Source organism: Hippoglossus hippoglossus, chromosome 21 (genome assembly GCF_009819705.1).
Source record: "Hippoglossus hippoglossus isolate fHipHip1 chromosome 21, fHipHip1.pri, whole genome shotgun sequence".
Classification (NCBI taxonomy): Eukaryota; Metazoa; Chordata; class Actinopteri; order Pleuronectiformes; family Pleuronectidae; genus Hippoglossus; species Hippoglossus hippoglossus.
In genome coordinates, this window is record NC_047171.1 from 1,796,092 (window position 1) to 1,809,459 (window position 13,368).

General features: G+C 44.8%; 2 protein-coding genes across 2 annotated transcripts; one reads left to right on the top strand and one right to left on the bottom strand.

Annotated features, from left to right (window-relative positions):
- Positions 1–627: 627 nt before the first annotated feature.
- Positions 628–6,220, bottom strand: tbccd1 (TBCC domain containing 1). The gene is made up of 9 exons (XM_034573975.1): positions 6,013–6,220; positions 5,279–5,343; positions 4,297–4,563; positions 3,901–4,059; positions 3,665–3,781; positions 3,274–3,523; positions 2,939–3,125; positions 2,323–2,853; positions 628–1,445 (listed from the first exon to the last, which is right to left on the bottom strand). The coding sequence occupies exons 2-9, from the start codon at positions 5,339–5,341 to the stop codon at positions 1,232–1,234; spliced, it is 1,788 nt and encodes a 595-aa protein (XP_034429866.1). The 5' UTR covers positions 5,342–5,343; positions 6,013–6,220; the 3' UTR covers positions 628–1,231.
- Positions 6,221–6,468: 248 nt separating this feature from the next.
- Positions 6,469–11,810, top strand: dnajb11 (DnaJ heat shock protein family (Hsp40) member B11). The gene is made up of 10 exons (XM_034573976.1): positions 6,469–6,668; positions 7,164–7,320; positions 8,686–8,783; positions 9,136–9,268; positions 9,430–9,572; positions 10,126–10,208; positions 10,290–10,347; positions 10,439–10,550; positions 10,656–10,815; positions 11,651–11,810. The coding sequence occupies exons 1-10, from the start codon at positions 6,595–6,597 to the stop codon at positions 11,713–11,715; spliced, it is 1,083 nt and encodes a 360-aa protein (XP_034429867.1). The 5' UTR covers positions 6,469–6,594; the 3' UTR covers positions 11,716–11,810.
- Positions 11,811–13,368: the final 1,558 nt, after the last annotated feature.

Consider the following 13,368-nt stretch of genomic DNA (forward strand, 5'->3'; position numbering starts at 1 on the left):
ATATACACAACAATACCGGTGAATTCATCCAAAAATAAACATACATTTAGGATTAGTGGCACATCTGGTGACTGTTCGGTTTCGCTTCACTTGGCAAACACGAGCCAACTCTTCTATTTGTGTTTTAACAAAGAACCGAGAGGAAAAGTCACAGAGCAGAAACCAGGAAATCAGGAAGCTGCACGTTCGTATTGTGCACAAACCACAGACATCGACGCAATAACTGGGGTGTGGCAAGAAATAATAAAACCCTAAACACAACATGCTACAGATACTGTTGAGCTACCCTCTACTGTCCGGACGGTTCAGCTACACAAAATAAATTATGTTAATATTCCTTCGTTAATCCTCTTTTCTAACAACACAGAAAAATACTATGTCCTGAGTTAAGAACTGTAGGTTCACTAACATCCTCGACCCCAAAAGTGCTGAATTTACTTAGCATCTACGTGCTCCAGCTTTAAATGCATATGTTAATGGTAAAAAATATATATTTTAAAGAAATTAGCGAGTAGTTTACATAAGTGGGCACAGTTTGGGAAGAACAGTCACTTCAGACGGAGCTCGTGGTTCTTCAGGAACATCAACACGGCTTCGTCTTAACGCAGCAGCCGCCACCGCTGAGAGAGAAGCTTCTCTCAGTTAATATAAACATGTGACGACACTGAGTTTACACAAAAACTAAGGGCGGCGAGTGGATTTCAGTTGTCAAAGTATTATTATTATTTTCATTATTATTACACTGAAGGAGTATTCAGGAGAACATATTGGACACGTCAGCCTGTCTCTCTCTGCGTCTCGTCCTCTTCTGCTCACACTTATTTGACCAAATTTAGATTTTCTGTCTCTAAAGTGTCACAGCAAACATTTCCAAACTGTCCCTTTATAAGCCGGTGGTTTTTTACCTCCACACCTCCCCTTTAAAAGACACGTGCTCGTCATGTTGTTTAACCACATGCCACTCCACGCCCTCCTCGACTCGACACACGTCCAACTCACAGCAGCTGCCTTTTCTTGAAAAGCAGCATTTACCAGCTTTACACTCAACACTGAGTGCGATGCAAGTTGCTGCAGAAGCTACAGAGCTGCCTGAGTAATATCACAAACTCCCTGTACAATAATACTTGATTCAAACAGGCGCTCCTGACGTCTCTAACGCTACACGTGGCCTCTGTGTGTTGCCCTCATTAACAGGTACGATTCTCCTGCTGGATGAGAGGAGCCCAGCCACTCAACAAGCCATAGGCGACTGTCCCAGTGTCGGTCCATTTCTAATATGTGTGGTGTCGTTGACTCGGAGCGTGTCGGACCCGGACCCGTTGGAGTCGTGTGGCGAGGCGAGCGTAGGGGGGATGAGGCTGTCCAGTTCCTGCCTGTTCCCCGTTTCCAGGAGCCACTCGTGGAACTTGACTTCCACCAACTCCTGGAACTGCCGCTTCTGCTCCCTGGAGGATAAACATGAGAAATGAGTTACTACAGAGAAAGTGACACGGCCGGGATGAGGAGCGACGTGGGGGAGAGTAGTTTCAAAATACTGTCACATAAAAATCAATCCCTGTTGTTTCCTGTGCTGTCGAGTGTAAAACCCCTGAGGCAAGTTTTCTGACACTAATGACTCACTGAGCTCCACAATATCTCAGCTGAGTGGACAACTCCCTTTCTTATTGATTTTTTGGGACGGCTGCTCTGTTAGAACTTTCCACTGATTCAAGGAGACACTGCTCATATCCAGGTTAATCATTTAATTAGTGTTATTAAGGTTTTCATGCTCTAATGTTCAGAAAACATCACTTTCCTCAGACTGTCCATTCTTCTCTTTTCAGTTTTAGCTCCCTTTACCACGGACTTGTTTTTTTTTAAAACTTACTTCTGCAAAGGTTTAGCACCCTCTCTCTTCGAATTGAAGAAAGTGAAAACATTTCTATGAATGATTCTTCTTTGGGCCAGGCCCCTCCCCTCCACAAAATATAATGGAAATCAGTTTAGTAGTTTTTGCATAATTCTGCTGACCAGCAAACTGACAAACTAACAAACGCAGACGAAAACAAAACCCTTTTTGGCAAAGCTAAGAAACACGAGAGAAAGTGAAAACAATCTTTAATCTGCACGTTTATCTACATCTGCATCTAAGATTGAATGGGCTCATCCTTGGGTCAATCCCAAACCCTCTACACATCACCACTGACCAGGCTCAGTAGTTTTTGTGTAATCCTGCTATTGCCAATGAAAATATCATTGATAAGCTGGATAATGGATTAATATATAATACATGAAAGATTGAGCGTTTTATTCTACTTCATCATGTTGTGACTTGTCACTCACTTGTTCAGCCGAGCCTCCATCACAGTCTTCTGCCAGTTCTGTATTCTCTTCTGCTTTTCCTCGAGAGCTGCCTGATACGGAGCAGGCAAACCGCCGGGCACCTCACACGTGTCGCCCTCCATCTGGAAAGGCACAACCAGCGCGTGAAACTCAGCCGGGGGCAGCAGCCGGTAACAGCCGGGGTCCGGGTTGGACGACGTGTTGAGCGCGGGGTTGACGAGGCCCTCGGTGCCCAGAAGCAGGGGTTGATCCCAGAGGTTGGGGACCACGGCCAGTCCCACACTGGCCATGTGATCCTCCAGGGACGGGTAGAACGTGTGGAAGGGTCCCAGGGTAATGTCTGTGTTTCCAGGCAGGAGCAAAGGGCGGTTGGGCGTCAAGGCGTAGATAGTGCAACGTGAGGAGGCTCCGACAGCGACTCGGCCCGCCACGCACACCACCCGCACGTTGTGGCAGCTGTGGATGTGGACGCTGGTCTCCACGGGACCCAGAACCACTAAGCTGTCGCGGCATTTGTCCAGACTGACAGATCTGAAGGACACAAACGATGATAAATGAACCGTGTCCCCCCCAGAAAGTCCAAGACGCATCACGTATCCACAGAAGCTACTTTTACCTGAGAGGCGAGAGAAGGTAGATGAAGGCGTCGGAGCATCTGTGGATTTTGATGTTGGCACCCGTCAGCTTGTCGGAGGTTTTAGCGAGAGTCTGTTTGAAGACCTGGGACATCAGCACCATCTTACTGCCCGGAGGAGCCGTGTGGGTGTTCCTGGCTATTTTGGCTCTCTTCATGGCCCCCTCCACTAGAACGAACAAACAGAGACTGTCAAAGAAATGCACTGAAAAAGTGATACATACAAAAACCTTATTACTGATTTTGAATACTTTCCTTATAGACAAGTTGTCTCTCTAACTGCAATAAAAAAAAACTAAGCGCAGAGGACAGGATACCTTGTTGAGCCCAGGCCAGTTTCTTGCCAGAGCGCAGGCAGGCGGTGATTCCAAACGGGTTGAGAGTGAGGCTGTGCTGGAGGCAGGAGAGCAGCGTGTGCAGGGAGAAGGATCGACTGAGGGTGGAGTAGCCAGCTTGTGTCTGGACTGGACCTTTGGTCAGGAGCCGGTGGACGGGCTGAACGGCTCTGCCGCAGGAAGCCGAGCCCTCCAGCAGCAGACCCAGGCTCCGCACGGCCTCCAGGGAGATCTGGCAACAGATCATTTCAAATAAATCAACCACAATTCATGAAATGTTTCAACAGTTTGTTTCAAGCCAAACTGGTTAGTTAGGTGCATGTCCCAGCCGCTAACATGGAGAAATGAATCAATGACGGGTGTGTGCACAGACCTGACAGTCTCTTAGCGCCTGTCCAGATTGTGACAGTTGTCCTGGTTCAACCAGCAGCTCCAGAATCTCACCGAGGTGACTTTGCACAAACGACAGGTGAGCCTGGTCGTCCCAGTTCTGCCAAACCAAACAGAAACAGACAAGTAACAGAACCATGAGTGGAAGATCCGAAAGAACCGAGACAGGACGGTGACATTTGAGCTTTAGACTTGATAATGTTCACACTTTGCAGGGACCTTGTTCTGGGAGCTCGTCTTGGCCTCTCGGTCTGAGGGGGAGGGGGAGCGGGTGCGGTGACTGGGCCACTCTTCACCGATCAGGGAGGTGCGCAGAGAAACACGGTTCAGCTGCTGGATGTAGAGGAAGAGGAGGAACTGCAGCGTGTCCACAGAAAACTGCCGTAAAAAGGAATTGTAAAAAAAACAAAACGGGTCGGATATCAATATGTGGCTCCTGTTTAACATGAGACCATGGTTACAACATCAGCCTGAGGCGGACAACACACCCTCATGAATGACACAATTCAAACAGGTTAACTGGGGCGATGAGATAGGATCACATTATGGGTAAACTGAGACATTTACACACGTATTCATGAATTCAGCCGCTCTCAACCCCCGTCATCCCTTCACCTTGTTCCTTTGTTGGTCCAGCTCACTTTTGGAGGAGCACTGGGAAAGGAACTCGGCCCGCTCCAGCCTCTCCTCCGCCGTGTGGCCTGAGAGAAGGTCAAAGGTCTCAAAGTAGAGCCAGGCCAGGTCTTCTGGAAGCTGGAGCTTTCCACAGGCGATGTGCCTCCACATGGGCCAGCCCAGAACCGGGAAGCAGCCGTCCCGCGCTCGCACATAGGTCGCCATCTTGCGCAGATAGTGCAGGCTGAGTTTGGAGGAGGGAGCCACCTACAAAATGAATCAACCCTGTTTATTTTCAAGACATTTACACCAACTGAACAACAGCACATCACTGCTTTAAAGGGACATGTGATGCTTTTTCAGTGTTTTCTTCCTCTAGTGTGATATAAAAGTTTTTTGTAAATGTAAAAGTTCTGCAAAGTTAAAAAGCCCTAAGTCTGTAGTAGGGGTAGTTCCTCTCCCCCACAGAAAACACTGAAGCTCCTGAAACACCTCGTTAGAAGTGTGGACCATTCCTGCATCATCACACATCTAGCAGCTAGTCTAGCACCCCCCCCTTACAAAGCCAGGGGCACGTTCAATCTCAAAACGTTTTCTAGATCGGGTGGCTGGGATCAGCTTTAGGATGAGGAGTTCAGATATCCAGAGGGAGCTCGGGAGTAGAACTGCTTGTCCCTTATGTCGAAATGCGACAGTTGAGTTGGTTCGGGCTTCTAGTCCGGACGCCTCCTGCCCTGGCGGACTTCCTTTGGAGGTTTACCAGGCACACCCAAACAGGAGGAGACCCTGGGGTAGACCCAGAACTCGCTGGAGGGACTACATATCACATCTGGCCTATGAACGCCTCGAGAAAGAGCGACGTGTGGGATACCCTACTGGGCCGCTACCTCTGCGACCCAAGCCCGTATAAGCGGAGGACGATGGATGGATGGAATATGAGCTGAATATGTCTCATGTAAAGATGGTAGTTGGTAGTATTCACCTGCAGGGCGCCCAGTAAGAAGGGCTCCATGCGCGGCCATATGCTCACACTGTCTGCCTCCATGTCTGCAGAGAAAGGAAACAGACATTTAAGTTAAAGCACAGAAGGGTAACTGGAAGCACACCTCAATCCCCTTATCCCTTTTATTTATGATATGATTAAGTTTCCAGTATATACATATATACATAAACAGCAGCACTTGTTGGTAGTTGATAAATTAAGGTTTGTAATTAAGAGCAGAGATAAGCTTTGGCAGCGATGCTCTCACGTCAGTTTAAAACATAATTTACAAGAAAATCTTTTAATGCAACAACTGGTTTGAACTGATGTTTATCATTTATGTTATTGTTCTTATGTTTCTTACTGTGCTGTTTTATTCACATGCATTATGTGGAGTTCTCGTTCAGAGGAGTGTTTCATTATTTTACCGTTATTCCACCTGAACTGGCTGAAACCACTGAGCTGTGATGACCCAGTTTAGTTTCACATCCCAGATGCTGTGACGCTCCCATGACAACAGGCTGCACATGTCATCACCTGCTGACCTCATCGTGTCAGTAACATGCTAACCGACATAACACAGCACATACAACAAGCACAGACCTGCTTCATGTCGGTTTGTTTTCTGTCTGTCGCAGTTTAACATCTGCAGCCTGAGTTTAGCTGTTAGCCGCTGCTAGCCGCTGTTAGCTGTTGTTAGCCCCTGATGCTAACAGAGGCTGCCTCTCTCTTACTTTCAGCCTCGGTCCTGGTCCCGGCGGCGGGCAGCTCCGTGTGTGTGGCCGGTGAGGGAGCGGCTCCGGTGGGACATAGGGGGAGGGTGAGTGCGGTGGTGGACGCGGGTCGTTGCGGTTCTGTTGCGGTTCAACTTGATCCGGACTCACATCTGCTTCGCTTCCTATTTACCGCCGCTACTCCCGCATCTGTTGCGCGCAGCTCGCGGGCACGCGCTTCATGCCAGAATGAGAAGAATCATCTATTTTCATATTATAATATTATACGTTATTTATTTTTAATTACTCCGGACTGGTGAGACAGTGTCATCAGACCGGATGAGCAACACTATTTTATTTTACTGAATTTTTTTGAAATGCAAAATAAATATTTAAATAAAAATCCATCATCTATTTTTTTCCCTCTTCCGTGGTTTGTAAAATCGATGGAACTGTCTCTTTAAAAGTGGGCGGGCCTTCGCACCGAGAGGCGGGTCTGCTGGGCGGGGTTTCATTGACAGCAGGAAGAAGGCTGGTGTGGCCGCGGACTCGAACCTTCAGCAGCCGCTGACTCTCTGCTCCCTTTTGAAAGACGTGGATGTGATGGCGGCCAGAGGGATGAACCTGTGGAGCGTGTGCGTGCTGCTGCTCTATGTGACCACGGCGGTGCTCGCGGGGTAAGAGCTCGGGGCTCGAACACGGTACAGCTGGTACACATGTCCCACTGTGATTGGTCCAGACCGGGGCTACACGTGAGGACTGGACGGAAGCGGACTCACACACTGAAGCTAACTCGGCTAACAACAAGCTAATAACAAGCTAATAACTGCTAACAACTCTTTCTTTGATAGACGTTCAGCACAGGTTTATAGTGACCTGTTAGCCTAGCATGCTAGGAGCTAGTTTGCACGGTCGTAGCTAGCTCTGCTCTTCACTTCTCCCGGAACCTGCTTGAAAACCAGCACATTTTTAGCCTTTCCTCAACATCACAGTCTTCCCCTGATAACTGGCTGTTATGTTAGTGACCCACAGCAAACACTAACTACTCATGGTGAATTCGGCTCACTGCATTTACCGAAATGTCAACATGTCCAGGCTCCACGGGGTTCGAACCTCGCGGGGCTGCCCGTGTCACCCCGGTCTGATCCCTGTCCTCTGCCTCCTCCATGTAGGAGGGATTTCTACCAGATCCTGGGGGTGGGGAAGAGCGCCACGGTCCGGGACATCAAGAAGGCCTACAGAAAGCTGGCCATGCAGCTGCACCCGGACCGGAACCAGGACGACCCCAAAGCCCAGGACAAGTTCGCGGACCTGGGGGCAGCGTATGAGGTGAGTCCGCTGGTTCTCGTGTCGCTGAGGAGGGGATGAGTTTATGGAAACACATGTTTTCACTGTAACTGAGGAAACTCCATTCATGAGGAGACAGATCAAAGGATCAGACACTAACGTCTTTTGTACCCGGCTTCTCGGTTGTTGTTGGAAACGGTTCGGCCGCTGTGATTGGTCGACTAGACCGTGTGGCTGCATCTGATTGGCTGTCGCCTGTGCACTGCTGGCGTTACGTAAAGCCAGACGTGGATCTTTGGGAGTGGATTCAGATCAGCTGTTTGACGTGACGTGATTTATTATGTAAACTTTATAACACACTTCAATATGTTACCAGCTGTTATAATAATATTATACGTGTTTATAATGTACTACATAACAGTATTATTGTAATGTGCTGTATTATAGTATATTATATTACCACCATTGTACAGGGTTGTGTTCAAACCAAAGTTAGGACGCTGTGTAAAACATGAATGAACACAAACAAATCCTTTTTGACCCTTACTGAATTCAAAACAGTACAAATACAATATATTTAATGCTCTCTGTAAATGTGCAATCATTCTGAGCTTGAATTAATATTTAAATAGTCACATTCTGTTCTTATTCATCTTATTCAACTCTTATGGGTTTAAACTTTAGAATTTAACTGTGTGGTTTGTTTCTGTGATTTATGTATGTGAAGCACCTGCTGCAATTTTTTACAGTTTCTCTTAGGAATTAAAGTACTGTAAGTGCTGATACATACATAATGAATGATGATGTGGTAAAACACAGTTGCACTAGTGGAAATATGTTTTCATGTGAGAAGTTCTGCAAAAGGTCAAAAGTTTATGCCCTGATACTTTAAATGTCTTTAGTTGATTAAAGTTGAATTTGAAGTTTAATCATTAAAGACGTGGACTTGGTTATAAACTCTTGACGAAGTTTCACTTTTTATCTCAGACTTCTTCAGTTTCAAGTTGTAGAAAAATTGTAATAACCTTTTCCAATAGTTCCCTGTGTCCCAACATTAGAGAATTCCCCATCATTCCAGTGTCCATTACATTACATTGAGTCCAGGATAGAGACAGAGGAGATGAAGGGACAGACAGGCGTCCAAATGTTTGAGTCCAGCAGTGGAGGCTGGCTGAGGCTAATGAAGGAGGTTCACATGCAAAACCAGAGGTTGATATTCAGGCAGCCAGGCAACAGATAACAGAAGCAGAAGTGTTTCTGCAGGAGGAAACGGAAACAGAAGGATGAGGCCACGACTGTATTTCACTGGGAATATACAAATGTTATTGGTTCCACAAGCTGCTTCTGTAACTTGAGTTAAAAACCCTGTAGAATCTGGTGGTGTTTAGTGACTGGTTGTGTCTGTAGGTGCTCTCAGACGAGGAGAAGAGGAAACAGTACGACGCGTATGGAGAAGACGGACTGAAAGAAGGTCACCACAGTTCACACAACGATATCTTCTCCAGGTTGGTTTCATGGACACACTGTTTTCTACAGCTCTGACAATAGGGTAGTTTACTGTTCGCAGCTAAACGTCGACTGTGAGATCGAGTTAAACGTCCACATTAACGACAAGAAAGTAAAAACCTTACATCAACTCATGCAGATGCTTTGGTCATTTTTAAAATAAATGAATGGAAAGCTGGAAACAATATTTAACATATTTGGAGATGAAATGTGTTTATCTGCTGGTCACATAGTGTCTTTATGAAAATGTGCATAAACTGAATGTTGTTGATCAAACCACAGATTAAACTTTTTACTCGCGTCTGTGTGTATTTAAAGAAAAGTCTAAACCTGTCACTCTTCCCTCTGCAGCTTCTTTGGTGACTTCGGTTTCATGTTCGGAGGAAACCGGCAGCAACAGGACAGAAACATCCCCAGAGGAAATGACATCATACTCGACCTGGAGGTCACGCTTGAAGAGGTGTACTCTGGGAATTTTGTGGAGGTAAGAAGAGAATCCTGCAATTTAATAACTGAACAATGTCCAGGTATTTGAAGTTTGTAACAGAAACTGTAATTAATTACACTTGTAAAAGTTTGTTTAGATTATTTTTGATGATTTAAAGTACGTGTTTACTTTTTAAAATCGTGTCTCTTGTGTCGTAGGTTGTACGTAACAAACCTGTAGCTAAAGAAGCTCCTGGCAAGAGGAAGTGTAACTGCAGACAGGAGATGAGGACGACGCAGCTCGGACCCGGACGCTTCCAGATGACCCAGGAGATGGTGTGTGACGAGTGTCCCAATGTGAAGTAAGTCTGGGAAAACACAACATCACATTTATATTACAAGCACAGAAGCTAATGCAGAAGTGTCTGATACCTTTATTCTCTCCAGTGACCAGCAGGGGGCGACTCACCTGGTAGTTTCTATAGAAGTCTATAGAAAGTGACTCTTCTTCTAACTTTATAACATCTGTAACATTAAGGAGTTTATGTCTCAGTCTCTAGTTTCAAGTCTTCTTCAAACAGCTGATGTTCATTTAGTAAATTATGATCATTTAGAGTCAAATAGACCATAAAGCACCAGGTGTGTTGGGGGGGTGGATACCACAGAGTGATTGACAGCTTGTAAAGTACAATGGGTGCAGGTGGGCGTGTCCTCAAGCTCTCAGTCAGGCTCCACCCCCTGATATCATAGATAAAATCTGTGTGTTCATTTTGGAGGTTTTGTTTGTGTTACTGCTGCTGTGCCTAATAAACCGGCAGCTGACTGCATATCACAGTTGTATCGACCTTTTTAAGAAATAACTTTTACAAACTTATTATCATAACACATGTTTTGTTTTTTCTTTGTTCTCCACAGGCTGGAAAATGAAGAGCGAACCCTGGAGGTAGAAATTGAACAGGGAGTGAGGGATGAAATGGAATATCCTTTCATTGGAGAAGGTGCATAGATTTTAATATAAATGATTTTTATTTGTTGTTTCTTCATATTGTCTGGTCTTAACGTCTCACATGTGATTACAGGGGAACCTCACATTGACGGGGAACCTGGAGATCTACGATTCCGCATCAAAGTGTTAAAGTATGAACAAGTCTTTACTGTCTATTGTGTCAAAACAAAATACTTGGTGAGATACTAACATGATGTGTGTGTGTGTGTGACTTCTCTTCAGACATCCTGTGTTTGAGCGCAGAGGAGACGACCTGTACACCAACGTCACCATCTCCCTGGTGGAGGCTCTGGTCGGCTTTGAGATGGACATTGCACATTTGGACGGACACAAGGTTCTGCACAGAACTAAAGTTCATAAAAACAATATTAAAAGTTTCATATTATCAAAACTAAAAGGAGTGTGTGGTTGAATGTTCCTGTTCCTCTTTGATCTACAGGTCCACATAGTGAGAGATAAAATCACGAAACCCGGCGCTCGGATGTGGAAGAAAGGAGAAGGTCTGCCAAACTTTGACAACATCAACATCCGAGGTTCCCTCATCATCACCTTCGATGTGGAGTTTCCTCAGACGCAGCTCGACGATCAGCAGAAAGACGGTGAGAGTGAAGGAGGCGTTAGAGGAGGAGCTGGGACACGGGCCTTCACCAGGAAGATGCTGTTTGTTACGTTACAGTATTTGAAATCTAAGGTTCAATAAGAGGAATTTAACACCAGAATAAGTTCTAATCTCCTTCATTAGCTGTTTGCTGTGAATTTCATAATTTATTTGTAAAGAACAGTATAAGACTGAAGTTTGTGCTGCCAGATGTGTGAATATTAGGATAAAAGGTTGAATAAGGTGATTATTGAAAGTCAACGGTGTAAAAACAGTCTCAAAGTTTCTCCAGACGATTTCCAGCGTTTAAACTGAATCGTTTTTTTAAAGTTCAGGCAAACGACCGAATGCTTCACACTTACTGACGTGTTGGGTGGTTATCTGAATTTAAAGAAGATTTAAAAACAGTATCTGTCGGCAGATGAAGACATATTTTATATATAACAGTGTTTTACTATATTATTGTTTATTGTCCACAGGAAGTTAAAGTTCATAACAAATACATGAGTAAATATTTCTTACTGCTATTGAAGAGTCAAAATGGGACTTAAAGTCAGTTTTTGAACTTATTATGAAACAGATTTTATTTATTATGATATTCACTGAATTATTTAATACTTTAGTTTATATAATACAGAGTTTACAGTGTTGTAACAAAACACAAAATCTTGAAAACTTAAAAATCCTAGTGTGAAAAGTTGTTTTTCTTATTCTGCTTCTTCTTGCCTCAACAAAAGTTTAATAAATAATTATCCAGTAAAATCCGGTCACATTTTATATGTTGCGTGATGTTTGTATATTTATGTATTAATGTTAATGTCATTGTGTTGTTGCAGGTATACGCGGTCTTCTGAAGCAGGGCTCTGTACAGAAGGTTTACAATGGACTACAAGGATACTAACAACACACACAGCCTGGACTGCCACACACACACACACACACACACACACAACAAACACACACACACACACACATCGTCAATCAACCGGAGCACGCTCCATAATTCTGGCCAGGGTGTATTTATTATTTTTTCAGATTGTTCTCAGGATGGATTGAACCCAATTTAAAGTTTTTACTTTTTAATCTCGTCATCGGTGGCATAATTACAGACGCTCTATTTGTGTGTAAACGGGAAACGATGCCACGTCTCTCTTGTACCTTGTAATAAGGCCTTTCTGTTTATTTGAAAAATCCAATTATCCTGTTTGTATCCGAGTGACGTGTCGAGGTCAAACAAGCGCCGTCACCCGTGGAGACGACAGTCAGACACTCACTCATCTCCCTGACGTCTGCTGCTGCAGGAACTCGACTCCTGAAGAAGAAGAAGAAGAAGAAGAAGAAACTTCTTTCCAACCTTTAACTTGATCCTTGTTTTTGTTATAAATTAATTTTATGAATGTAAAAGCTGTTGCGTGATGGAACCGTCTTCTTGCTCTGGTCAGAGTCCTGTTCAAAACTCCTCTAAATAGAGAAGAAGAAGAAAGCTCATCTGTTGTGTTTAAGTTTACTAATTTAAGCATTTGACCCCCCCCCCCCCCCCCCCCCCAGGGTCACTGAGACAAGAGTTGACCTCTTACATTAAACAGTGATTTCAGAGGAGCGGTGGTTTCCATCTCCCAGTACGGCCTGACTCTCACTCAAAGGGACTTCAGACGATGAAGCGTCCCCCCCCCCCGCTGCCTGGTTCGATTTCCAACCCGGGTTCAGGATTTCCCTCCTCTCTGTTTTGACCATCGACTGCATCGCTGCCTCCCGATTGGACGAGTGCGTCACAGCCTTTAATGTGAATTGTTTGGCCGTTTTTACTGGGTGTTTTCGGGGATGATGTACTTTTGACTGACTAAATAAAAAAAGGATTTCTACAAGTTCCGATCACATGTCATAGCCTGAGTCCACCAGTGAACGGCACCAGAGTCCTGATGATTCATGAGGAAACCCTGTGACTGTGGATCTGTACAGAGAGAGTTTCCATCACAGAGTTTAATACGTCCTGCAGCTGATGAAACTAATGAATCCACATGTGGTCAATGGCTTACATAGATATTACACTGGTTATGGATTTATAGAAATAAAATAAATTATAGGAATTAGGTTTCTTTATTTATAAAGCACATTTAAAACAACTTGTTTGACCAAAGTGCTTTACAGAGTGAAAGGTACAACAAGAAAACAGCAACACTTAATATATCAAAAATACTAATGATGGATTTAAAAACCCAATCCAGATTTTTATTTGGATGTGCACCACATTGTACACTATTAAAAACACTGTGCGTGTGTAATAATACCTCACAGTAGAAATAGCGTGTGTGTGTGTGTGATGAACTCCCACAGAGATAGCAGGCCTGTGGTGAAGGGAGTTTCCTCCCCGGCCCACCACACGTCCCTCAGTCGTCCTCAGACTGACGAGGCTGCGGAGACGAGAAGAGAAGCTTTGTGATAAAACCTCTGACTGTGTCACAGGCGAGTTAACGGGACCACTGAGACTCAGACTGTTAACGGCCACCGCCACACACACACACACACACACACACACACACACACACACACACAC